The sequence below is a fragment of the Enhydra lutris genome, unplaced genomic scaffold, assembly GCF_002288905.1.
Source record: "Enhydra lutris kenyoni isolate GAN:26980312 unplaced genomic scaffold, ASM228890v2 scaffoldscaffold12, whole genome shotgun sequence".
NCBI lineage: Eukaryota > Metazoa > Chordata > Mammalia > Carnivora > Mustelidae > Enhydra > Enhydra lutris.
Window position 1 is genome coordinate 51,039,276 of NW_019154096.1, and position 27,209 is coordinate 51,066,484.

General features: G+C 42.8%; 1 protein-coding gene across 3 annotated transcripts in view; it reads right to left on the minus strand.

Annotated features, from left to right (window-relative positions):
- Positions 1-27,209, minus strand: part of LOC111145067 (heparanase 2 (inactive)) — a 667,951-nt gene that overhangs the window by 3,919 nt on the left and 636,823 nt on the right. For all 3 annotated transcript variants that reach the window (XM_022499683.1, XM_022499682.1, XM_022499681.1), the window contains 2 exons: positions 24,503-24,648; positions 16,310-16,456 (listed from right to left, as the gene is read on the minus strand). In XM_022499683.1, coding sequence (XP_022355391.1) covers positions 16,310-16,456; positions 24,503-24,648 — 293 coding nt within the window. The remainder of the gene's footprint in view (positions 1-16,309; positions 16,457-24,502; positions 24,649-27,209) is intronic.

Genomic DNA, 27,209 nt, shown 5'->3' on the forward strand with positions numbered 1-27,209 from the left:
CTGATGCTGGGATCACGACCTGAGCCGAAGGCAGTCGCCTAACCAACTGAGCCACCCAGGCACCCTCAAGCAAGAGATTTTAAAAGGACAATTACTGTAATGTGGGAGGATGGTGACATAAGCTGACATCACTACGGAACCCTGGTCCTTTTACAGGCCTGGCCCCCTTGCCCTGCAGGACCAAAGTAAACAATGTGCAGTTTCACTTCACAACTCACCCTCCTCCCCTGTCGGACTAACCACACTGTGTCCTTGCAGAACCTGCTCAGGTGTTGTCCTTTCTGGGGAAACTTCTCTGATCTCTGGGCTGGGCTAGGAGCTCCAACTCTGGATTCTCTTCTACCCCAAACTTATCTATGACTACCTCACTGAGTTGTAGTGACTTACTCACTATCCCCCTCACTGGGCTGTGAGCTTGGTGAGAAAAGGGATCATGTCTTTCATCCCTAACTCCTCGCTGCCTAACAAGGTGCTCGGCCTGGAGGAGGGATGAAATATCTTTGAACAAGTGAATGAACTTTGAGGTTCTTTTGCACTACTTCTTATCTTTGAGGTGGAGTTTCTCCAGCTTCAGAGAGGTTCCCTGGAGGTTTGCTGAGTGTCTTTACGGATTTCATTAACCTACCAATTACTCTCTCGCTCTCAGTGGCTCTGGAGATATGAGATAAGACCTGAATTATTGCTGATTCTCAGTCACTTACCAGATACCTTATCCCAACCTGACAGGAAGCCATTGATTACGGATAGTATTTTTCTTCCTTAAAAAAAAGATCCATTTGACCATCTCTTAACTAAGCCAACATGAGTTAATTCAGGGAGACCCTGAGTCTCCACACATCCTCATCTATAAATTCCCTCCATTATAGACAGGCCACATACTTTACCACCTCCATTCTATTTTTCCTGCTTACATTTTTATTTTAATATTTATCCTATTACCCAGTGAAGTCATATCATGCTAAATATTACAATAGTCTTTCATTTTTATGAACAATTTGTAAGTTTGAAAACATAGTCACACTGATGATAAAAATCATTGATTAGTAATGGCGATGACTATTTTGTACACAAAGGCATTTTGTTATGATTTCATTTGACTATCGCATTTAGTCCTTCCAACAACCAGCCGAGGCAGGGGTTAGCAACCCTATATTATGGATGAGGAAATCAAAGTTTAGAGGGGTCTCACCTAAGTCACAAAGCCAGTAAGTGATATGGGTGAGATTTGCAACACTGCCCTTCACCATGATCCTGTCTGGCCTCCCTTATGATTGCTAAAGAGGGCTGTGAGGTAAATGGGGTGATTATTATTATTATTTTTGTAACTTTACTACTGAGATGAGGTCAGAGAGGTTAAGTGGTCTGGGCAAGGTCACACAGCTAATAAATGGCCAAGCTGAGTCTCGAGTTCAGTCCTTTCTGACACCTCTTTCTACTATTTAGTGTTATTCTCTAATTCCAGATGGCACTCACCAGGATCATGTTTCTTTATTTTAAAACCCTTCCTAATCATATTTCCATTATATTTTGGGACCTCCTTACTTACTATGACTTTTCACACCAAATACTAAATGATCCAGCCTATGTTGAACTATTTCTCTTAAATCCCTAGCTGCTGGGAGCATTTAAATTGTCCAAATATTAGGACAACTGCATTTAATCACCATCTGTTTTTACAAAGTCTGAGTTAATTTTTCAATTCCTAAACTTGTTTTCTTTATTTTGCATGCTATCTGAAATGGGATTCAATGTGTCAGTGTGGAGTCAAGCCTTCTGTTCTCTTGGTCTCTATGGGAGCCCCTTGCCCAGGTCACCCTCCTCCCCCTACCACCTGTCTACAGTCTCTGGTCCTCATGTTTTACCCTGGTTCTTGCTAGCCATGGATACTGAAGCAAGCTTTTGACTATCCTGAGGGCTCAGGGAAGCAGGTGTAGTGAGCATGCTCTTTGCCAATCTTGAAGATAATTTGCTGGACTCTGGTCTGGCCCTGGGTGGATTTTTATGGGGCAGAGGCTGGGGAAGACTCTTATTGGGAGAAGTCCTGGGAGCTCTGTCTGCTTCAGGCTGGCATATTTGGGACGTTGAGTGGGAGGTAAGGGGACTTAGAGATAATCACTCTACCTCAGCTACTTTGAGGAAGTGATTTGCGTTCTCTGAGCTTGGGTTTCTCTATGTGTAAAACACTAGATGAAACCTCAGAGTCCTTCTGTCCTGAACATTTTTTAAGTAGGCTGTCCAAAGCCTAAATACTAACTTGAGGCATTTAATGCCAAACTCAGAGTCATCCTGCACAAACAGAAATCTGATCACGATATTCACCTACCTAATGTTCAGTCGCTCCCTGCTGATCTTAGAACACTGTCCAAAGCCTTTACAAGACCCAATAGGCAAAGCCTTTTACCTATGTCTCCAGCCCATTAGAGGCTCACCCTAGTTCCTGTCCATTCCAGTTCCCCACTACTCACCACCCTCTCCCATTCCATGCTACAGTGTCTCCAAGCCCAATCTCTGACCCCAGAGTTTTTGTACATGTTCCTGCTGCTTGGAACCTTCTCCATATTCCCTCCCCCTTCCAGCTTCCTTTCCCTGGATAACTCCTATCTGTCCTTTAGGTCAGATGCCCCTCCAAAGTGCTTCCACATTACCCCCCACTTCTGAGATCTCTGCACTCATCACAGGGTACTGGCATTGCTGACCTCCTGTCTGTGTCTCCACTAGGCAGGAAGACCGTGTGTCTGTCTTGTTAATTCTTGCACTCTCCCTCCACCAACTCACATAGCAGGTGAGCAATAAGAGAAGGACTGGTTATAAATATGCAGGTAGATGAATCCAGAAGGAAAAGACACTGGCCTGGAAGTCCAGAGACTTGAGTTTTAGTCCAGACTCTCAACATGAAATGTGCAGGCCTGGACATGACACCCGTCTGCTCTAGAGTCTGTTTCTGTATGGTTAAACCATGAGAGGGGGAGAAGAAGGGAGGCAGGGGAGGGAGGAAGGAGAATGTCTAAGAATCTGAGTGTGTGTGTTGGGGAAGGGGCGTCAGCTCCCTTTGCTCCTTGTAACCCCACAAATCCAGGTCTCTCATTCCAGAGTGTTGTCCCATGCGCCACTAGAGGGCACTCTTGTTCTACACAACAGCACGGGACAGCATTTTCCATTACGCACCCCCCCGCCCCAGCCCCCGCGACCCCTCCAGCGCGGGCTCCCAGGAAGCCAGAGCGCGTGCGCCGCCCCCACACCCGCACTCGGTCCCCGCCACACGGCACTGCGCTTGGCCTCCCGGAGGAACAGACCTAAGGGTCATTCAGAGCCCAGCAAAACGGCCTTGCGGTCCACTTGGCGGCACCCCCCCCCCCCGCCCCAAATGTGGCCAATATTAAGGAAACGAGCGCAGCCGGGCTTCGATTCCCGCCGGGGTGCGGTCTTCTCGGCCCGCGTGCAGGGAGGGGGTCGGCGCAGGTGCGGGGCTGGCGGCGCCCGCGCGACCGGGCGTCCCAGTCCTCCGCGCCGGCCGCGCACCTGTGTGCGCTTTACAGCCCCCTCCAGGCCCCGCTGCCCCTCGTGGCCCCCTCGCTGAGTTAGGAAGCCGGTCTCTGCAGCTGCCCTGCCCTTCGCCAGGTCAGAGGCAGGTTAGAGCCTGGAGGGTTTGAGGACAGAGGGGCCTTCCTCCTCTCCCCTGCTCCGGGAGAGGCTGTGCATCTGGGGTAGCTTAGAAAGGAAATTCCTTTGAAATGGCCAGGAGTGATCGCCACTCTGCTGACCAGGCCCCCTCTGGAGTGGCCGCGGGTTAGTGTCGCCCTTCTCACTAGCCTAGCTGGACCAGAGGCTTAAGGATGCTCATTACCCTCTCAGAGGTACTCCTGCCTCTGGGGTTGTGGGGAGGATGACTTCCAGGTGTGCCCTGAAGCTTTCCTCCTCTGTGCTTGCCTGGAATCTGGTAGATTCTGTCAAAAAGCCTCCTCTTCCCTCAAGGCCCCACTGGATGTGGCCTCCTTCACGGGGTCTTATCTGATAGCCCCAGCTGGAAGGCAGGCATATTAGCCGCAGCTCCCCCTTTAGTTAGCACCGGTCCTGCTCAGCTTTATTTTATCTGTGCGCTGGAGTCATTTTGGCTGCTAGACCAAACTGTGCATTTCTTAATTTTCAAGAGCATGCGGTTCAGTGCCTTCTTTCTTACGAGACTAATTCTAATTAATGTTGGTCAACCTCACTAGGACTTCTCCTGATTGGATACTCTGACTCCTTCCTCTGTTGTTAAAGAGAAGAGACTGTGCAAGAGAGGGCAAATGGAGATGAAGGCTTCTTGTTCCCATCTCTCCTCCGGGAGCCCACATCATGTGTGAGGTTCCTGGCCATGGAGACCCTTTGAGGCTGATAAGATCATATGCCCTTCATCCTATTCTTTGAGGGGCATATTGAAACAATGAGGAGTTTTGATCTAGCTTCTGTATCACGGAGCAAACCCTAGGATTCCTTCATCTAAGCAGAGCTGGGGGGATTTTATAGGCAAGTTGTTAGAGATATAGACTTTTCCTGTTTGCAGTTAGGTTTGGGGGTCATGATTTGATCTGTGTTCTAGCCAAGTGGTGTAATAATGGTCCAAGCCATAATGGGATTCCTTCATGTGTCTCTAATGGCTTAAAGTAACTTAGCACATTTGGCAGACAAGATTAGAGCCCAGCTACAGAACCTGGATTTATACTGATATTGTTAATTCCCAACAGATGAGGAAATCATCTGGGGGCAATTTGGGAAGAAAATTTGATTCTGTGACCCCCTCAAAGCTCCATGTCATAGGCATATCACACTCAAACCACAGGACACAATAGGGACCAGCTATAAAAACCATGGAGAGACCTTAACATGTGGTTAACTCTATTCCCTTCCCATTGTAAAGACTTGGTGCCATGATCTCTAACATTCATGGGCGGTGTAGAAGGGGCATTACTCATATTCCTACTATTCTTTGTGTTGTACAAACTCAGTTGTAGCAGTCCTTACCCATGTAGACAGAAACCCAGAAACATGCAAATGTGTGGTCAGACACAGTATAATTAAAAATTACACAAAGAGAGATACAAAAAGAAAATCACACCTCTCAGCCCAAATTTTGAGGTCTTCTGTTCTGGCTCTAGTATATTTTTGTGGCCTTTCCCCTCACCCTACAAAGCATCTTATATTCCAATCATGTAAAATGATTTGCCACTACTCAATCCTTCCTTGAACTTTTGTACTTCTGAACACTTAGTAAGCTCATCCCACTGCCTGGAATCTCTTTTGGTCTAGCATTTCCTAGGTGTATCTCTCATCCTTCCAGCTCCTGCTCAATGGCCCTCAGCCCCGAGGACCTCCCAGACTACCAGCTTAGAATTCATCTCTTCCCTCCTTACACTCCCTTCTCCCATATATACCCTCCGTGGTCTGTCTTGTCTTGTCTTCAGGTATCCTCTGTGATGAGAGATCAGGTCCCCAGCCCTAATTGTGTGGAGCTGGAAGATGTAGTGTGGGGTGAGAAGCATCTCCCTGGGGCGCCTGGGTAGCTCAGTTGTTAAGCAACTTCCTTCGGCTCAGGTCCTGATATCCAGCCCCACATCGGGCTCCCTGCTCGGCAGGAAGACTGCTTCTCCCTCCTACTCCCCCTGCTTGTGTTCCCTCTCTTGCTGTCTCTTGCTCTATCAAATAAATAAATAAAACTTAAAAAAACTTTTTTAAAAAGAAGCATTTCTTTTATGGGCAGTCTGCAGGTGGGATGAAGAGAGTCCGGCGCAAGGGTAGGAGTGTGTGCACGCAGGTGTGCAGATGGGTTTCCCATATAAAAAAGTATGAGATAAAGTCCAGAAACCACACCCAAAATTAGCTCTTTCATTTTAAAGTCATTTTAAAGTCCTGGCTCCCTGGACACCTATTCAAATATGTTAAATCAAAGGGATAAACATCTCGGTTTTACAGGATTTTGAGAAAGTGCTCCCTGTAATACCAGGTGCACTGGTGCACCCTCAAAAGTGAAAAGTAAGACATCCCAGTGGCACAGGCTCTCTTCCAGGGTCTATGGATGTCAACATGCAAAGTGCGGCGACTCTCAGTCATTCTGGCAAAGATGAGCAGGGAAGAGGTAGTCTGCCAAGTGATTGTGTTGGGCAGCTGGTCCACCATTTGGGGCTCCAGGCCCCTGGTCAGCAGTAAGCTACATGTTGTCATGGGCTTCCTGATGCTTGGCCGCCAAAGAAATACTGATTCAGGGCCTAGGCCCTGCCACAGGGACGAGCTAGATTAAGACTTTTCAGTTCCCTGTGGCTTGTGTTTGTCTGTCACACAAACCACAGCCTCGGGAGGGTGTGGAGGAAGAAGAAGACAAGGGCCATTTCCTCCCAGTCCTGCAGAGCTGCGTATTCTGCGTCCTTGCCCCTCAGTTTAGAGTAACTGCTGCGAAGCCCGTGAGCTTTAGCCTCAGGTGCCCATTTACCAGCGTTTCATCAGGGTGATCTGGAACAGAATGGAAATCTCTGCCTGTAGCGAAAGTCCCCAAGTGAGTGAAGGTAGGGAGGGGAGACCACAGCCTTGATGGACAGCTGTGCAGAGAGATTCCAGCTGCTGAAGCGAGCTGCAAGAAAATGTATTCCAAAGCCGAGAGCAAATGAAAAACTCTCAGAAAACAACCCCGAGTGCAGAGTGAAAACCCTGAATTCCTAAACATCTTGGTTTAAGATGTCAAGTCTCTGTAAAGTATAAAAGCATTTTAAAATCCTCTAATCTGCACAGCGATCTGTACATTACTAATCTGGGAGTTAAAACAAAACAAACAATAAACCCTTTAAGGAGCTGTACACATCCTTCCACTTAGTCATAGAGAACGCCCAGGGGCTCATGGCATGTTCGCACCTTTGGCAAAATAGCTTAGTGCCTAAATGGAGGCTAGAATCCGGGTGAAATAGAAGATGCAAATCAGCTGGGATATTGTTCCAGCATTTTTTGGAGCCACAATTGTTCACAGCCTTGGCCACATATTTGAATCACCTGGGGAGCTTTAAAAATACTGGTGCCTGGGTCCCAGCCTGGAGAATTTTGGTTTAATTGGTCTGGGGTGTGGCTTGGGTACGGGGCTTTTTAAAGGTCCCAGGTGATTCATCTCGAAGCCATGGTTGAGCCCCAGGGGTAGGAGAGGGAGTGGGAAGGTGTTCGCAGTTGGGTGAGAGGAGATGCAAAGAGCTTTCTAAGCATCACATTCTGAAGTCATTTTGAATAAAAAGAGCCTTTCTTTCTGTTTTGAAGTACCATGTCAAGAGGCCACTTTTTTTTTTTTAACCTAAAAGTAAGATGTGAACTTTTCAAAGGCAAGTTTTTTTGGCTAGTCTGAAGTGAGCAATTTTGCTCTTTCAAGAGAACTGCTTCCCTTCATGCCTCCCCTCCTGTTCGTCCATCAGGGAGATAAGCATTCTCCTCAGTCCCTACAGGCAAGTGTGTGTGTAGCACTTCCCATGAGGAATTAAGACTCGAATCATAAATCTGGATGAAGTATTTGCATAGATAACGAACTCTGCATTTCTTTAACATTAAAAAGGAAAACTCGGTGCTTTTTTTGAAGAGCAAGTTCTCAAAGGCATTTCAGTTTCTCTCAGGTCATAGGCTGTGGCACAGAGTTCCCTACAAACCAAAGGTGGTTCAAGCTCTTTCCAAGCAAGAGGAACCCAAGAGGATTAAATTTGTCATTCAGTACTTTCACGGCATTTTCCAGATAGGTCTATAATTATTTACTCAGATCAGCCTGTATACGTTGGTTCTGGCTACTGTCTCTTTTCGAACCACAGAACCACAGAACACCCTGAAATGAGCACAAGGGTGAAAAGAGTCCAAATTCTCTACGTCCCAATGAGTAGTTAAGCTTACATTAACTACAGATGTGTAAGGCTCATCTCTGTATAGTTACTTCTCTGTAGTTTTTCTACAGATTGACTCAGAGCCTTGTGCAAGTATTTTTATAAATATGCATACTCATATATATTTACATTTCTACTTTCACAGTGTCTGTTTCAGACTTTCTCACCAGGAACTCTAGCTTGAACGCTGCTGTGAGCCTAAGTACGACTGTCCCGCTCACTTGCCACTGGGCCTCTGGCTCGTCTTTCCTCCTGGAGGGCTCTCAGTGCCCTTCTAACAGGGCTGCCGATGAGGTGGTGGCTTCGGCACAGCAGGGCCTTTTCCTCCAGGTAAAAGAGGTCTCCATTCTAATGTCTGCTTTTAAAAAAAAGGATCCTCTTGGGGCGGCTGGGTGGCTCAGTGGGTTAAAGCCTCTCTGCCTTCCGCTTGGGTCATGATCCCGGGGTCTTGGGATCGAGCCCTGCATCGGGCTCTCTGCTCAGCAGGGAACCTGCTTCCTCCTCTCATTCTGCCTGCCTCCCTGCCTACCTGTGATCTCTGTCAAATAAATAAATAAAGTCTTAAAAAAAAAAAAGGATCCTCTTTTTCCTGACTTTTTAAAACCAGTACCTGATGCCCTGTATGGATGGACAACTTCCGCACCCACTTTCAGCTCCAATAGCACCACGGACAGCCCTTACCTCTTACAGAATATCAAAATGCATTCCAGAGGCACTGAAGAAATAAACATAAAAAATGAAACAAAAAAGAAACTAGAGGAAAATAAAGATACATATTTATCTGATTTCAGGACTATAAATACATAGACATATGAGTGGGATGGAAGAAACCACAAGGCAAAAGATATATAGACTTAACTATATCTTATTTATCATATATATATCTTATTTTATATCTTATATAAAAAGGGAATACTTCTGTATGTCAAGATAATATCCTAAAAATGAAACAGTTGGAAAAATAGCGAATAAAATACTGGGGAAAATATTTTAACACATCTGATAGGTAGCAAAGCAGAAATTGCCTCATGTTAGAAAAAACTTACAAATCATTAACAAAACAGATAACAACCCAATTGAAAAATAAGCAAAAGACATAGAAAATGCCTAAAAGCAATACTAAGAGACATGAAAAAATTTTCAACCTCACTAATACTCAAAGAATACAAATTAAGATGACAACATTATTTTTCATTATGAAGTTGGCAGAGATTTAAAAATGTTACTTTTCTGTGTGATGAGGCAAACTGAAATAACAAAATGCTCACCCTTCCTACTCCTTCTCACACCTCCACCACTGAGCTTGTCTGAGGTAAGAAAATTGAGCAGTTAATCATAGGAGATAAGGTTCTATAGCTCAGTGGATTCCAAGGTGAACAGAATAGTGAGCAATCTGGAAACCAGGCCATTTGAGGAATGGCTGAAGGAGTTAAGTGTTTAGCTTGGAGAGTACAACTCTACAGGGAGACACTGAAAAATTATTACGGAGAAGGTATAGATTTACTCTGCTTAATTTTCCTAAAGCAAGGGGAGAAATGGAAGAAAACATCCTTTGGCCACATACAAGGAGGCTCTTTCCTACCATCAGAGCTATCAAGTCCCAGAGTGGGCTGACTCAGGACATAAGCAGTCTCATCAAAAAGAAGCTGACAGGCTTTCTGTCAGGGATGTTCTAGAGGAAACTTCTTGATTGCTAAGAGTACTCTCCAATTTATTTCTCTTCTATAAAGTCATCTTTTAATAACTGCAGAACTTTTATAACATGGTTTATTTTAAGAAGAAACTAATTTAAATGATCCCAGACAAGTGAGAGAATGGAAACCTGCACAGAGTGAGTCTGGTCAAACAGAATTCAGAAACCCCATCATCATCATCAGTATCAGCAGTGTAGAACTTATACACTTACGTGTCTTGAGTCTGCTGAGGTAAGTTATTTCTAAGTGTGTGAGTGAGATGTCTTGGTATAAAATTCTTAGGGTTAAGACTTTTCCTCAAGCTCCTTTTCCCAGATCTGTCCATGCCCAAAAATAAATGTGGTGCTTCTAGTCATCTTTAGAGGCTGTGGTAGGTCAGGTGGTGGCCAGTTCAGCCCTCACACTCGCCAAACTCTGAATCTGGAGATGAAGTATCATAATGTGGTCTGTTCCAACAGGGTCATGAAGATATTTTTAAACTCTTAGCACCTGGGTGTTAACTTGTGTATTTTCAGAACTATTCTGTTTGGCTAACATCAAATGACACCCTTCTAAAGGCATGCAGTTAGATGCCAATGTTTTTCTTTGATATAGGATTTAATGAATATGAAATCAAAGCAAAAGTCATATCCCGGAGAGATGGAAAAAATAAGCAGTATGCAGAAAAGAAAAAAAATATGTTCATTTCTTCACAGAACAGGCAATAAGATTCTAGGTTCATAGGAACCTTAAGTTTCTTTCAGCTAACATCATGACAGCGATACAGATATGAATATGAAGATACAGATATGAATATGAATATGCATCGTGCAGATATGAAATACATTTAATATGGAACCTATTAGCCCTGAAGCAGAAATTCTCCACACCTCTCTCATGTACCACCCACAAGCCGCTTCCTGTTAGCTGTTTGTTTCTAATAGCAGAGATGAACTCCTCGAGGACAGGGACCTCAGAATCCCGTTCCCCCTTTCCCCTAAATACTCTATACTGAATAGCTTTTGAAGGCTATTGATGGCGTGGGTTGGCATGAGGAAGATCAAGAGACATTCTGAGATGAAGCATTCACATTGAACTTCATGTTCAGACATTTCCCCTAGTTTATCTACTTGGGATTCCTGAGCTCTTTGTAGTTATTGGACTATAATTCATTTAAAATTTCAGCTGCATTACTGGCCCCTGCACAATAGACTGCTGAAGGGGAACAAGTCATGTCTGGCACAAAGTAGGATCTCAATAAAAGGTGATGAATGAATGAAGACATATGAGAAGGCTCATGTGCCAGCATCTTTCCCTCAGAGATGTAACTCTGGGCTTGAGCTCCAGTAGGGGAAGAGGAATTAGCTAGCAATGCTTATGTGCATAGGGTCAGAATATCCTTTGTCAAAATTGATTTTTATAGGTTTCAAATTAAACCAATTTATAGTAAGTGCAGGCATTTAATAATCCTTTTGTCTGAGAAGAGCATAGAAGAAACAGAAGGGAAACCACCAATTTTGCAAAGAAAAAAGCTTTTATTAAAATTCTATATGACTGGGAAAAAGAATCTTAGAAGCAGCTCACAGAAGACTTTTTAAGAAGGATCTGGAATTAGGACTTCTGAAGAAAAGTTAATAGAACAGAGGTGAGTTGGCGTAGAGGAGAGAACATTGCTGAGTACCCTGATACTCTTCACATTCATTCTGTGAACAGCTTATGATGAAATGAAAGCAGACGGTATCGTGATAGCGTTCAGTGATCTGTACTGTATGTTTGTCAGTATGTCACTATAATTTTATATTGCTGGACTACTGGGGTAGCACAGTGTTGAGGAGAGTGTACTGGATTTGGGGCCAGGAAAATTGCGTGCTAGATACTTTCTAACTCTATCACTTAATAGTTGTGTGACTCTTGAGGAAGTCACTTAATGCTCCAAGATTTGGTTTCTCCAACTCTAAAGTGTGAGGGAGGCAGGGATTATTCTACTTTCTTCTTGGTGCTATTCAGAGGGTCAAATGACTCTTAATGTCATTTAATGGATCTTAAAGTCCTTTATTATCTATAAAGTCCCAGCCACAGTGGGTCACAGTGATCTTATAAAATTAAGTGTTTGGACAAGATTGAAATTGTGGGCACTCATTACCCAGAGGTCTTTAAACCTAGAGCATCGTCTAGTCCAGATGGCTTTGCCGTAGACTAAGGGTAGGGAGAATGAAGCAGATCACTTCAAAATGTCATTCTGCCCCAGGATTCTTAGTAGCTGCTCATTCCCTCAGGTTACTATGTCAGAACAGAATGGTCAGTGTGATGAAGGTTGTTTCCTTCTTTTCTAATTTTTGGATAGTTTTCCCTTAAAATGGAATTGAATTAGACATATAGGGTAGGACATTGGGATGTGAGCAAACACCCACTCTTGGTTTGACTTTTCCCTAAAAATGTGAGTCCTGTTTTTTTAAGTAAGTTGACTTCTTTGGCCCAGCTTCATGTTGTTTCCCTGTTTGTTGAAAGACACTGGAGATATTTATGTCTTGGATGGAATCGACTCCCTAGAGGACAATGCTCACTGATTTGTGATCGCATCAGGCATTGGGCAGATTCTTTCCTTTGTGGATACAGAGATGCCCCAAATGTTCTCTTTGACTTCTCCAGAATGGGAACTATTATTGTCTTGGATATAAATGGTCAGTCTTCCTCCCAGACAGGTGAGAAACCAGGGAACAGTACAGAGGATGGACCTGCACCTTGGAGATTTTCTGGAGAAAAACTAGCCCAATATTACCGCCACGTCCTCTTACAGCACAGCCTCTTTGTGTGGCCTTTTAGTGGCCTGAAGAAGCTACTTGGCTGGTGACCATCAGCTCCAAAAGTGAAGTGGGATTAGGGGAAGGAGAATAGAAGAGAAAAATCAAATTTTACAGTTCAATGGGAAGCAGAACTCTTTTAGCTCACCCTCCCACTGAGTGAGAATCTTGGAGCTCCTCTGGGTTGGCCATGGCCGCTCACTCTCTGAATAATAGGCTACCTCCTAACAACCCTGTCCTCGGTCACGCCAGATGAGTCTGGAAAATGAGCTCTTTTTGTGGTGAAATCTTTCTCTTTTAAATTATACTCCCTGATTTGCTGTCACTTTAGAGGATTCTAGGCTAAATCTGTTTTCTTTCACTTCACAGTCCCTGAGTATCTAAAGAAAGTCCTTATGATTTGCGTTATTTTTCCTCTCTGAATGAAATCTCCCTATTTCTTTCAGCCATCCTTACAGAATATGTATTCTAGACACAGAACCCCCTCCTTTGTACACACTATAGTTTTTGAAGCTTCCATTCTCCTATCCTATAGGGTATAGGGCACCCACCTTTTGTCTGATTCCAGGAATGAGAACTATTTCTCACATAGAGAGTTGAGACTTGACTGGTGGGTCTTATGATGGGCTCACTCACTGAAATGACGAACAGGAACCTTCATTTGTGGACTCGGATGCCCAGACTGTGCCTGATTAGCCCCTTAGGGGGGCTTCATGTGCAATGCCTGACATTCTTGAGCCCCAAGATCTCATGGAGATCCCTTTCCAAAGATTTCAAATATACCCAGCCCTGCTGACCACTCCAAGAGAATGAGAATTACCCCTTGTTCTCAACCAGTCATAAATGTTTGCTGGCATCTCTCTACTCCTGAAATGCCAGGCCACGGTGTCTAACTGGTGGCTTGAATGGCACACTGACTTGCTCTGTATCCTCTTTCTGGTTCCTCCAGACAAGAGCAATTACAGGTTCCTCAGCTCCCAGAGCTTTCCATTTTCTTCTGAGTTAATATGGCTCCAGGCTGCAGCAAGGAATTAGCAGACACAGAATACAGAATCTGGCCCCAGAGGCTTATAAAACAGACAAGGAGACACCAAACGCTGAAATCACTTCCTTGCATTTCCTTTCATCCTTTCCTGCAGAGTCTGCTTCACCAAAACCACACCCTTCCTGTGAGACCCCCATCTCAGAACCACCGAGGGCTCCTGCATGCATTAGTAGTTACTGAGCAGAGCCCTGGGGGCACTGAACATATACACGACAGCCTCTGCCGGCAGCTTATGGTCCAAGATGGCATGGCACAGGGTCAGAGTCACTGAGGTCAAGAACGGGAGAGGTGTCAAATTAGCAGTAGTTTACAGGAGAGAAATAGGCTTAGAGAATTAAGTGAAAGGCTCAAAGCTCCACAGTGAAGTAACGGCAGGATTAGGGCTGGAATCCAGTTCTCCTGACTTCCAATCCAAAACTCTCTTTAAAATGATATATGTAAAATCATATGTGCCTTGACTGTATTTCTACTTTTATACATATGTGTATGCATGGGTGTGCGAAATTTTCATTTGTAGAAAGCTCACATGCTCTAGCTCCCCCACATGCTCTAACCTGATTCTCACAATCACCCCATCTGACAGGTAAGGGAGCTGAGGTTTGCCCACACGAGTAAATGGCAGCAACTGGATTCATAGCCAGGCCTTCTGATTCTAGCTGCCTCCTCTTCTGACTGTGTAACATTGTTATTTGATCTCAGTGTCCATTACAGAATCCCTCTTCAGGACCCCCATGGAATGAAATTCTCTTTTACCCTGTCCCCCTCTGACATTCTCAACAAACCCCCTAACACAAATTGTCACTGAGATGGTGACGAGGTGAGGTACAAGAAAGCATAACAGGAGCACAGAGCACATCAGTAGCCAATGGCAGTCACCTCAGTCACTCTGCAGGACAGGTATAGGCAGGAGGGTCCGAGGCGTGCCCAGGTTCAAGCATTGGGAATAATCCTGGAGTAAACAGGGTTGGAGGCCCATGTCCTTGGTTGGTGGGGGAAACAAACTCATAAAATGATGCTACTCTCTGACTACATTTCCTCCTGTTCCATGGTTTTGCATTTATACCATCTTTATTATAATCTTAACAAGCATCTTAGCAACACATTATCTTAAAAATCCAAGAAGACTCTGCTTTGGAAGAACATTTTAGAGATGTTAGAAAGAGAGCAATTGTTTCCTTTGTCCCAGCCAGCTAGAGTCCCGAGTTGAGGAAAAAGAAGGCAATGGGTATTTACCACACACCTCCTATGTGGCAGGAACTTTACACAGACTACTGTGTTTACTCCTCTCCCCATGAGATGAAGAAAATGAGACCGTATTATAGAAATTATGTAACTTGCTTAAGGACACACAGTCAGCAAATGGCCTGTTAGACTTAGGCATTTGGCTAGTTCCTTCTGTGTAGTACACATGGTTTTCCCAGTGTTGGGCAGGCTCAGCTCCTAATCTCCAGCTCCAGAGGACCCTGAAGGATCACAATCACTGCTTGAGGTGTCAGCCCTTCTGCAAGAAGTGACTTTGCAGGTCACTAGTGAATGGCAGTGGAAACTTGAACACACTCATGATCCTCAGAAAATCAGCCTCAGGATGAGAACTTTATAGCTGGAAGGGACCTTACCAAACATACAGCAACTCTTGAATTTTGCAGATGAGAACACTGAGGCCAAAGAATTAGGATTAACTGATCGGCCAAGGTCAAACGATTTAGTGACTCTGGGACAAAAACTCATTTTCCTGCCTAGGATAAAGTCCAGGAATTCAGCATACTAGTCATGAAAGACTGGGAAACAGAAAGGGAAGGGATAAAATACTCGAGTGACTCCTAATACAGGTAGGATTGCGAGGAAAGAAAAGTAGAGGCAATGTACATGTAGCTGGAGAAAAGAGCCAGTGTACGAACCAAAATTGAAAATACAGATCTAGGGTGGGCTAAAGAGACTCAGTAAGTGACTTCCCAGATTGTGTTTTGTTCCCACTGCACATACAGTTGGAAGCCAAATGCAAGCCACCAAGGTTGCAGTGAAACAGCGAACAATTATAGCGCAAATAGTTGTGGGCAGCTGTGGGAGTGCAAGCCACCTGCTCCAAGTTTACAGCTTTGTTAAACTTGGTAAACATTAAAAATGTAATAGGAATGCTCCCAGTCTGTACAGCATCCCATACTCTTCCTGGGAGGCCTTACCCGGGGAGCTGAGGTGGCCTTGTCTTTGACCAGGCTCTTCTCCCTGTGGCCTAGAGCTGCTTTCTTTTGGTGGAGGTCAGGGTTGGCAACAGTCTCTGGCAGAGACGAAGGGAGGTAGGGAGTATCACTGAATCATATATTTTTAGAGTTTGAGGGAATCACAGAGCCCCAGAATATAATGTGTCTCCTAACATTCTGATAAGGAAACTTGAGATCCAAGAGGTGATGTGTCCAAAGTTATAAATTTAGGGGCAGAACAAACTCTTGATCTCTGAACTTTTGACCCTTTGTCCCCCATGAGGTTCATAGATGCCGACAACAAGGGAGTTCTAGCATTACCTATTCATTGCAGCTGAAAGGGGCAAGGCTCTCAAGTCCCAGGGTTTTCACTGGTCACGTGACTAGGGGGTGCTATTGGCATTTAGTAGGTAGGGACCCAGGATGTGAATAAGTAGCGTGAAATGAGATCATCCTTCATAACAAATTGTCTTGCCCAGATAACAAAAAATGCCCTTGTTGAGAAATATTTTGTCTACCATTTGATTTTACAGTTGAGGAATCTAAGCCTAGAGACAGGGACAGGCTTGACAAGGGTCCCAGAGGGAGTCAGCAGTCCCCTGACTCCATCCCACTGAGACCCGCAGTGAAATAGCAGCAGGAAAATGACAGCGCTAGATCCTTCCCTTTCCAGTTCCTGCTGCACTTGCTCTTAAGCTATTTCTAGGTCTGCACTTACTTGGACTTGAGCCCCTCCTGTCCATAGGGCTGCAGCAGATACTGGTGCACGAGCTTGTCCCTGAGAGTCCCAGCCAGTTTGATTTTCTTTCTTGATCGGTGCAGGTTGATGATAAAAAGTGTAATAGACCCTCGAACATAGTTGTGGCTGAGATGAGGAAGGGTAAGATGGAAATAAGGTGGTCAGTTAGATGCTGCTAAATAATTCATAGACTGCACCAAACAGGACTGCCCCAGGAAAGGGCACTTATTTTATGATTCTTGACCACCCCTGACCTTCAAAGATAGAAGGCCTTGATAATGTTTGTGGTTTCTTGCAGAGAAGATACCCGCTTCCCACCACTCTCCTTTTGTTTTTGTTTAAATATATTACAATGACTTTAGAAAACAAAATATCTTTTTCTGAGAATGAAAATAAAACATGCTGACTGCATGGGGAAAAAAGGGAAAAATACAGAGAAATACAAAGAAAAAAAATTCTCCTATAATCCAAGTATCTTGAGATATGATAAAATTTTGGTAAACATCCTTCCAGTATTTTTTGTTTATTAATTCAACATTAATTCACATATTTACTGAGTACTTTGACATATACATATATATTTCTCAGTTTTCATCTAATTGAGACCACATTGTTTTTTCAGTTCATGAACATCTTAAACATATTCCCATCTTATTATGTTAGTGTATTTTCTTCTACTTACAGAAGAATGCTAAATTCTTCACTTATATAAATGTACTATAATTTATTTAGTTAACCCCCTACCTTTGGGGACTTACATTTTTTCAAAATTTGCCATAACAAAATTACATATGCTAGTATATAAATTTTTTGCATGTCACCATTATTTCAAATAAAGTCCTGGAAGTTGGACACATTAGGACTAGGGGAAGGCACATGGCATGATTCCTAACCAAATCTTCTGGTTCATTCCCAGTGAAGCCTCTCCTTGTGGGAAGATTTTCTGTCCCTACTGTGTTGAACCCTAGGGATCACACGATTGGTTTTGGCCAATGAAATGTGGGTAGATGTGTTCAAATTTCTGTGCAGAAGTTTTATAAGGCAGTCTGTGTTTTGCCATGTCTCTTTTCCCTGTGCCAGAAGACCAACGATGTTCTCAAGAGAGGCTACTCTATTGACCTGCAACCCAGAATGAAGACGATGTGGAGCAGAGCCACAGTTGAGCCATGACAGACAGGTAGTATGCATGAGAAATACACTTTTTTATCGAAAGCCATGGAGATTTGTTGGTCCTCCATTATCATGGCATAACCTCACTTATCCTGACTGATACACACATTTTGCTAACACTGATGTTAACTGCCTAGAAAGCTTGTACCAATTTGCTCTGTTCAACTACCTACAAGAGCACCCATTTCCTCATACCTTTAAGAATAATGGATATTTCCTTTGCCTTTGGGGACATGTCTTGAAAGAAGTGACTTCTTTCAAGACATGTCCCCAAAGGCAAAGGAAACAAAAGTGAAAATGAACTTTTGGGACTTCATCAAGAACAAAAGTTTCTGCACAGCAAAGGAAACAGTCAACAAAACAAAGAGGCAACCCACGGAATGGGAGAAGATAGTTGCAAATGACATTACTGACAAAGGGCTGATATCCAAGATCTACAAAGAGCTCCTCAAACTCAACACACACAAAACAGATAAGCACGTCAAAAAATGGGCAGAAGACATGAATGGACACTTCTCCAAAGACATACAAATGGCTAATAGACACATGAAAAAATGTTCATCATCATTAGCCATCAGGGAGATTCAAATCAAAACCACATTGAGATACCACCTTACACCAGTTAGAATGGCCAAAATCAACAAGACAGTAAACAACAAGTGCTGGAGAGGGTGTGGAGAAAGGGGAACCCTCTTACTCTGTTGGTGGAAATGCAAGTTGGTGCAGCCACTTTGTTAAACAGTGTGGAGATTCCTTAAGAAATTAAAAATAGAAGTACCCTAGGACCCTGCAATTACACTACTGGGTATTTACCCCAAAGATACTGATGTAGTGAAAAGAAGGGCCATCTGTACCCCAATGCTCATAGCAGCAATGGCCAGAGTTGACAAACTGTGCAAAGAACAAAGATGCCCTTCAATGAACAAATGGATAAAGAAATATGGTCCATATACACTAGGGAGTATTATGCTTCCATCAGAAGGGATGAATACCCAACTTTTATATCAACATGGATAGGACTGGAAGAGATTATGTTGAGTGAAATAGTCAAGCAGAGAGAATCAATTATCATATGGTTACACTTACTTGTGGAGCATAAGGAATAACAGAGGACATTGGGAGATGGAGAGGAGAAGTGAGTTGGGGGAAATTGGAGGGGGGAGACAAACCATGAGAGACTGTGGATTCTGAGAAACAAACTGAGGGTTTTGGAGGGGAGGCGGGGGGGTGGTTGGGTAAGCCTGGTGGTGGGTATTAAGGAGGGCACGTATTGCATGGAGCACTGGGTGTGGTACATAGACAATGAATTTTGGAACACTGAAAAAAAGATAAATTAAATTTAAAAAAGAGTAAAGGATATTAACCTTTTAAAATACTCTTAACAATCTGAGAGGTGATAGTGGGATTTTGTGTTGTATTAATTTGCATTTTTAAAAAAATTCACGCTGAGGGGCAGCATTGTTTGCCTGTTTGCCATTTTATCTCTTCTTTTGTGAACTGGCTATTCATGTTCTTTGCCCATTTTCTTATTGATTTATAAAAACTATTTATTAAAGATAGTGATCCTTTGTCTGCATGTATGTTGCAAAATTTCCCCCAGGTTTCTTTGATCAATTCAGTTTGTTGACATTGTATTCTGATGTATGAAACTTTAAAACTCTTAGATAGCCAAATTTATTGATCTTTTTGATTTCAGCTTTTGCTGTTTTACCTACACCAAGATTATAAAACTATTAGCATTTTGGAATCCTTTTAAACCAGCACAGGATGTTCAGAAGGCTGGAAGAACTATATGCCTACATGCAAGAGACGTTCAGCATGTATCAACAAAACTATAATGATTTTCTTCTTTCTTGTAGGAAAAAAGACTTTGTTTCTAAGGGGTCCCCTAGGGCCCCATCTGGATGGGTTAATGAGAGGAAACAGAAGAAATGACCCAGTCCTGCCTTCAAAGGAGGAGTTTAGAGAAACTCTAAGTCAACTTTGCCCAGAGGAAAATATCATTCCTTGCAGAAACAGCATCCCTTAGCCTCTGGTTCACTCACCTCTGCTTCTAAAGGTACTAATTAAGAGTAGAGTGACTAAGGACAGGTCAACATGATAACTTGGGTTGTTTCTGTTTTTTAATAAAACAGTTGCTAGGACTCATCCTGAAGACTTTGATTCCATCTGTTTGTGATGGGAGCTAGGAATGTGTGTGTGTGTTGTGTATGTGTGTGTGTATAAGTCTTTCTAGGATATTTGGCAGATGAGTTGAGTTTGGGAACCATTTGTCTAGAACAATCCATTAAGGTTAGAAGAAGAATTCCCAAAGTATATTCCATTGACTTTGTGTCAGATAATTTTCCTTACATCTGTAGGAGGGCACATTACTGTGTTCGAAGGCTTTCTGAAGGCCTGCACTGATACTCTGATAAATTATTATATGACTTTTCTCTCTGGTTCCTTCTCTGGTCCTTCTTAATCTTCTGAAGCATGTGAAGTAGTTTTTGGAGCCAGCTGAGTTAGGTCAGAAAAGAATGCCCATTTACTGAGCAGACTTGTGTTACCAGAGCTCAGAAGATGCTGCTAGCTGGTGTCCTGCATTTGCTGTCATTAAAAGAATACCAACTATATTCCATTGGTGGGCTTTAAGCTTAGCTTTGCTGAGGAAATTGAGCGAAACACGATTAACTACAGGTACTCTGGGCCTCAGTGTAAGCAAAAGTAGGCATGCCTGGGCACCAGTTTTGCCAGACTGCGGTAAACTCTTTTGCTAACTACCATCAGATAACCTCAAAGGCCATCAGTGGAGGAGGGAGAGCCTCATGCTTGCATTTACGAGTTTTTCCTCTGCAGAGCTGGGGCAGGGTGAGCTCTGGGAGACTGAAGAGGAGAAGGGTGGGATGCCGGGAAGTGGTGGGTGGGAGGGAGACCTGAAATCACAGCATTGCTGCAGGGAAAGCTGTCTTTTCAAGCTGCTTGGCAATGGTCTGATTTTCATTTACATAGTTCCCCTGGGGGAGACAAAGCAGTACTGAAAGCCAGCTCAGAGACTCCTGAGCAGAGGCTTTCACAGAATCCATGGAGCCTCCTCAGGTAGGAACTAGCATTGAAGACTGCCTCAGCCATCCCTTCTGCTTGGGGCAAGGGGCAAGGATTTAAGCAGAGGTCATTTGGCTATGAAAATACATTCTTGGCTGGGGAGTGTAGCACCAACCTGAAAGTACTGTGTCGAGAATCCAGAGTCCTAAAGAATATATATTCTCTGCCCACAGAAAAATAATCTGGAGGAGTATCTATTGCCTATGAAGATAGGGTCTGTCTGGTGGCTTTTGGTTTTCTTAGTGAATGTCCTTTTCTGCTTGGTAGAACATCTAGTTTACCCCATGTCTCACTCATGGTGAGACTTCTTCCTCAGCAGGGAACCCATGCATCTGGAGTTCATCTTTCTGGCTGTTCTTTTGCTGCTTGACATCTTCTCTGTGGTGCCATGGGGGTAAGAGGAAGTGAATCAGGGAAGGGAGGCTCAAAGTGGGGTATCCTCAATGTAAGAGGTGGGGGACATCATAGGGAGAGGTGCATTTTGACTTCCAGATAAAAAACAGTCACTGTTCTAGAAATGTCTCCAGTGCAGCTGGGAGGCAAGAAAAGGAAAGAGAAGATGGTGCTTTGGAATCCATGGTCATTTCCAGTGAAAGTCCATGTGTTTGAGAACCGGGTTGGTCCATTGACTCCAAATCTAACTCAAAGTTTTTGGGTTCGGTAAAAGTCAGGCCATGTTTTGCCAAACATTTTTTTCCCCTAATTTCAAAGCCCCTGTGTATTTTAAGGGAAATTTAATCCACATGTTTCTGATTCATTTACACTTAACTCATCAAAATATTGTTTTGTAAGAGTCATTTGATGTCCAAGAAGCCTCAGGAACCTTTTTTATGAGCCTTTAAAAAAATCTCTTCTAAAAAACAGGAAGTCATGTTTTGCCAATAATAAACAAACTTGAACCCCAAAAGGCTCAATTTTGCTTCAATATCCACCAGGTTCCAATTGGTTCTGAACTTGGCTTAAGACCTCAGCTCCTCCCCAGAAACATACATTGTTTCAGCCGAATGGTTTATAAAAAAACAAGGTTTCCCAGTCAAAATGTATTTGTTCTCTGAACAAGAAGATCTAAGGTGAGAACTGCCATGCTGCCGGGCTCCTGATCTATTGACTCTAGAACAGAAGGCAGCAGAGCACATGCTGGTATTGGTGTGCGTACGGAACTTTTGATCCTCAATTGATCATAAAACACACCACTCTCCTAGGTCAGAAACAAACCACAATGTAAGAGAGTGCCATGAAAGGCAGTGAGGTATTCAAATAGAGCTTGCAAAACTGCCAAGGAGGTTGCAAAGGGAAATTCTGCTGCACAGGACATTGGGCCCAAAGATCTCTGAGGGTCTTCCCAAGTGTAAAATTCTTTGCATTATTAATGTTGTTATTATTTGCATAGAGGGGTGATACCATAAGACTTCTGGAATTCAGTCTGATAATGTAAGTGCAGATATCTGGCAAGATGCTCGGCACACAGCAAGTGCCCAGTCTACACTGGAGTGCAGGAGTTGTTTCAATAGACAGTCTCTCTGGATTGTTCTACTGCTAAGTTTATACTTTCTCACCCAATCCCTATTTTGACCAAGGATATATATTTTCAGAGTATTGGTCAGGAGTGACTAGTGTAAAGCCAACATGCCTACTCTGGGACATTTCTGTGACCTTGAGTTGTTGACCATGAATAAACCAAGTGAATCAGCAATGCTTCCTCATGACTGTCGTGGAATATGAGGGGCGCAGGCAGGGCACACGGCTTCCCAGGGAGAAGGAGCAGACACACTTGTCCTACCTTTGTGCTTACCTATCTGGGGCATCTGACACCCACAGACATGGAGGAGATCTACAAACCCAGCCATCTCGTGCATCCATTGTGGGCTTACTTTCTAATAGGAACAAAAAGACCTTCCACCCTGTTATTCTCATTACAGCCACATGTGCAAGAGATCACTCAAGTCTCGTCTTCCTTTTTTAATGGGGAAGAGGGGCGGTACTGACAGGAGCACAGTGGCACTGTTTCCCCAGAGAGGTTCTGAAGTGGATTCCCACAGAAAGCAGAGGAGAGCTGGTGATTAGAGAGAATATTAAATCCAGATGATTTTAGTGACTGGTTTGAGGTTTCCTGCTAGTGAATGGTAGAATTCTTAGCTATTCTAGTACACCACCGCGTTCTGGATTATGTGCTGATATCAAAGGGGAAGAGAGTAAGAACTCTTACTCAAATCATCCATGATGTCTTGATGCCCTGTTTCTGCAGGCATGCATTCATTCATTCATGCATCAAACATTTCCTGAGGTCTTCATGCCAGTTTACCATATTAGACACCAAGAATACAAAAATGAATGAGACACTGGCCCTGAGTTCATGGTATATTCAGAATATTAGTGACAACTCCCCACAAGCATGTTATTAAAGAATATGAGGATGAGCACTGGGATGAGACTATGTGAGGAGCCCTCTGTGAGGACATGGAAATCCTGCTAAGCCCATGACTACTGACATTTCCCCCCTGGTTCCTCAGACCAATCGTATAAAGGGCACAACTGATGTGTTTCCCAAAGGAGACAAAAGGTGCCAAGGGTAATATTTCTCTCTTGAAGCTGGGGGTCCTCCTTTTGAGTGGTTACCTCAGGGCCAGGGTGGAGACAAGGAGTACAATGTATCCTTGTGTGGTGATCAGATAACTCCAGCCAGAGCCATAAAGCAGTCACTCTCTGTCAGGTATTGGATTGAGCTTCCTGTTGAGCAAAAGGCACGTTGAAAGCCTCTGGCCTCGGCCCAAACCAGCCTCCTCTCATCCACAATAGGCACTTGTATCTACAGACAAGATAACTGGCCCCTGGCCCCACTATGTTCAGAGTGATTCTTTGAAAAATCTTATCATGATAAATTAATTGACTTGGCTCCTCTCTCATCAAGGAAGGAGAAGGAACGTCTATTGTAACCTGACCACTGGAACTCTTTGTGCTATCCACTGCCCATGATCAGCCCCTGATAGGCCCACCGGAATAAAGTTCTGGCTGGAGGCACTGGCTTCCTCCTCCCATCCTCCACTGGCATTAAGAGAAAGAGTTCTTTTTCAGAGTTGCCTACTCTGCTCCTTAAACAGGAAGTGATGTAGGAAAGCCAAATATGGTCAGATGGGTTTGGCTTTAGGATCTGTTTTCAGTTTTTACATTCCGATCCTCATGTTTTAAAATTTTATCTGCCTTACTTTATTTATTTACTGATAATTATTTTTCCTGTTTATTTACAGACAACTTCAATGACAACCAGTGCTTCCGATCAAAAAGAGAAGGATAGACACACTGTACCACACTGATTGTTCTAAGTCCAGCCCAGTAAAAAAAGGAAGCCTAGTCTTTATTTAACCTCCTAAGATTTAAAATAGTTGGAAAGAGTTCTGAAATTCTGAAAATGGTTCTAAAGCTGGCATAACTTCCTTTGGGCTTTCCAGCTTGGGACACACAGGTCTAGGGCTAGGTTTCTAATGGGAGAGTTCTCCAGCATGCACCTTAGAAATGTAGACTTATTTCCTCAAGCTCTGCTGCTGGATCATAGGAACACATTTTGTGTCTCTAGCTTTGGTTCAGGTGTAGGTACACACAAAAAGCCTCGTGGGCCTTATCAACTGGAAGAGAGAAAATGTTCAATAAAAATTTGTTGGATGAAGAAGTAAATGAACAAATGGCATGTGTTTTTATGAACTTTTTGTGTATCAATCCTTTGAGAGTGAGAAAATGGTTTTACCTGGGGAAAAAGCTATTTATCAGAGGTCCTTTGAAACCTGCAAAGAGCAGGTATAATGACTCCAGAAGCAGTTTACAGTCAGTCTTTTAGGGGTCCCAAATGGTATGGAATTCTAAGAGGAGCCTGAAGCCTGAAGCCCCTCAGGAGTGGCTTTCTGTGACGTGTCTCTGAAAACTTACTTGTGGTGGTTTGTGCAGTGAGCATAAATCCTTAGTTTGTCCCGGATCACTCGGCCTGGCCGTGGCTTCCGTTGGAGCCCGGCCACATGCACAGCCAAGACTTTGGGGCCGATCAGGCGCTTGTAAAGGAGAGAGAGCCAGTAGTCCTGAGGAGAATAGAGAGGTGGAGGGTTAGAGAAAGAAGCATGTTGACTGTCATGAGTAAACATATCAATACATAGGCCAGAAACCACTTCTTACCAGGGGTACAGTGAATCATGACTAAAGAGACCCTAATCCTGTAAGCATGTCAACTCAATTAAGTGCTTACCTTGGGTTGATAATGAAATGGGCACTGTCTAAAGTGACCTTTTCAACTGACCAAATGAATTTGGGGAAATTTAAGTTGGGTGGACCCAGACAGGCATGCAAAACAAATGAATCAAAGTTTTTCACATACGAAATAATAACCTTTTGGGGCCTTACATTTTCAACTTTCTTTTCCTATGACTTGACTTTTGCACTGGTCTATGACTTGTGATTAACTGTAGAGTAGAAGATTTCCAATCTTTAGGATTGTCATCAGTAAAAGAATCCAAATGTTATCCTCCCAATATTGTCACTAAACACTATTAGTGTGGTGGGAGGGAGATGAAAGTCCTCCAGGCAAGAGACCAGGGTCCTGGATTCCAGAGTCAGAAATGCAAACAGAAGAATGTTTACAAACCATGGTGCTACTTCTTGGTCATCCTCAATAATTCTGAAATAAAAAGAATAATTCTAAACTAAAAGAATGTGATGTTTTTAGCCATTCTGTCATCCATTTGTAACTGATTAATAAATATTCAATCTGTGATCCACACATGTATTTGAACTTACAAAGCCTATTCACTGCCACCTTAATTTCTATGGTATTTGCTATTATCATATTTTGTTTTTATACTTGATACAAGATATATTTTGTATTTGTTTTATATTTGCTCTTATATCCGATTATGGGGTAATGACTTCAGTGTTTATAACTCCCCATGTAAAAAAGGGCTCCCTAATTTGTTTTGGGGTTTCCTCCCTCCCCATAATTCTGGAATTCCAGAACCATGCCATTCAGTGTGGACATGCTACTCAAGGTCTTAAAGACATCATGCATGTTTTCTCAGTCTTCATCCCTCCAGGCAGAAATCTTTTAATGATCTTCTTCTTCTTCTTCTTCTTTTTTTCCCCCCCTTGTGTGGTCTTCTGTAATATCAGCTGCTTAAAAATGTCTGTTGAATTGCATAAATCAGAACAAAGTCTCAAAGTCCCTTTGCTGGCAGAATAGCTCTATGTCTGCCTTGAGTAGTGAGCTATAAGACTTGCTTAACCACCTACCTTAGTTAACTCTAAGTGTCCTCAGAATGGCTGTTAAATATGGTCTCCTAATATTTAAAATGCCAAATATTTTATCACCATCAATCATATAAATGAAAAAAACTCATTGGTTCTATTTGCTCTTATTTGATGACAATTTCTGTATTTTTAATTTGCAGTAAACTTTGTGAAGTGATTATCACAGTCATCCCTGTTTTCAATGGGATATCCACCTTTTTCTTATTGATTTGTAATACATCTTTTAATATTATTGGTAAGAGTCTTTAGAATGTATTTTGAACAAATATATTCCATCCAAGTTTGTAGCTTACTTGTTATCAATGTTTATGATTTTTTTGACATGGAAAATTTTTCAAGAAAATTTTAGATAAATATATCCATTTATTTCTCTTGATTTCTTTCACTTCTTTTATTCTTACAAAGTCCTTTCTCACACAAAGATCAGATCAATCTTCATTGATATTTCTTCTAGTTCTTTTTATATAATCATTTAAAAGTGTAACCTCTTGGGGGGTGGGAAGTTGGGCCAGCCTGGTGGTGGGTATTGTGGAGGGCACGCATTGCATGGAGCACTGGGTGTGGTGCATAAACAAGGAATTCTAGTACACTGAAAAGCAATTAAAAAAAATTTATATAAAAAAGTATAACCTCTTAATTCACTGAAAACTATTAGCTGTATGGTACTAATTATTTTCTAAACTATTTACAACAACTAGCTGTAGAATCATACAGTTGATAACCTATTCTTAAACACATCTTGATCACGTACCAAGTTTTATATATATGTAAAAACATATAAATATATCTATAATATATATTATAACATTATAATATGTAATATAACATATTATATTATCAGTTTTACATCATTTTCATTATTATAGTTAACATCTTAACATCTAGAGGTTCAAGTTCATTTATAATTTTTTCTTGTTCAAACTTTCTTTAATTAGTCATATCCATTTATGTTTCCAAATGAACTTTGCAATCTTTTTGTCTTGTTTGTTGTTGCAGAGAAATTTGAGGCTAGTGTGAATTTTATTCTGTTTGGTTAGCTTATTTATTTTCTATCTTTTGTATTCTGCCAGAATGCTTATAGAAGTCATGTTTTATCCTTGATATTTGAACTTTTATCAGAAATGTGTCAATGTGGTTTTCTGCATTAATTTGCTGATTTGGAGAGTACTTTTGATCAGAAAGACTAAGGCCTGGGGCACCTGGGTGGCTCAGTGGGTTAAAGCCTCTGCCTTCGGCTCGGCTCATGATCCCAGAGTCCTGGGATCAAGCCCCACATGGGGCTCTCTGCTCAGCAGGAAGCTTCCTTCCTCCTCTCCCTCTGCCTGCCTCTCTGCCTACTTGT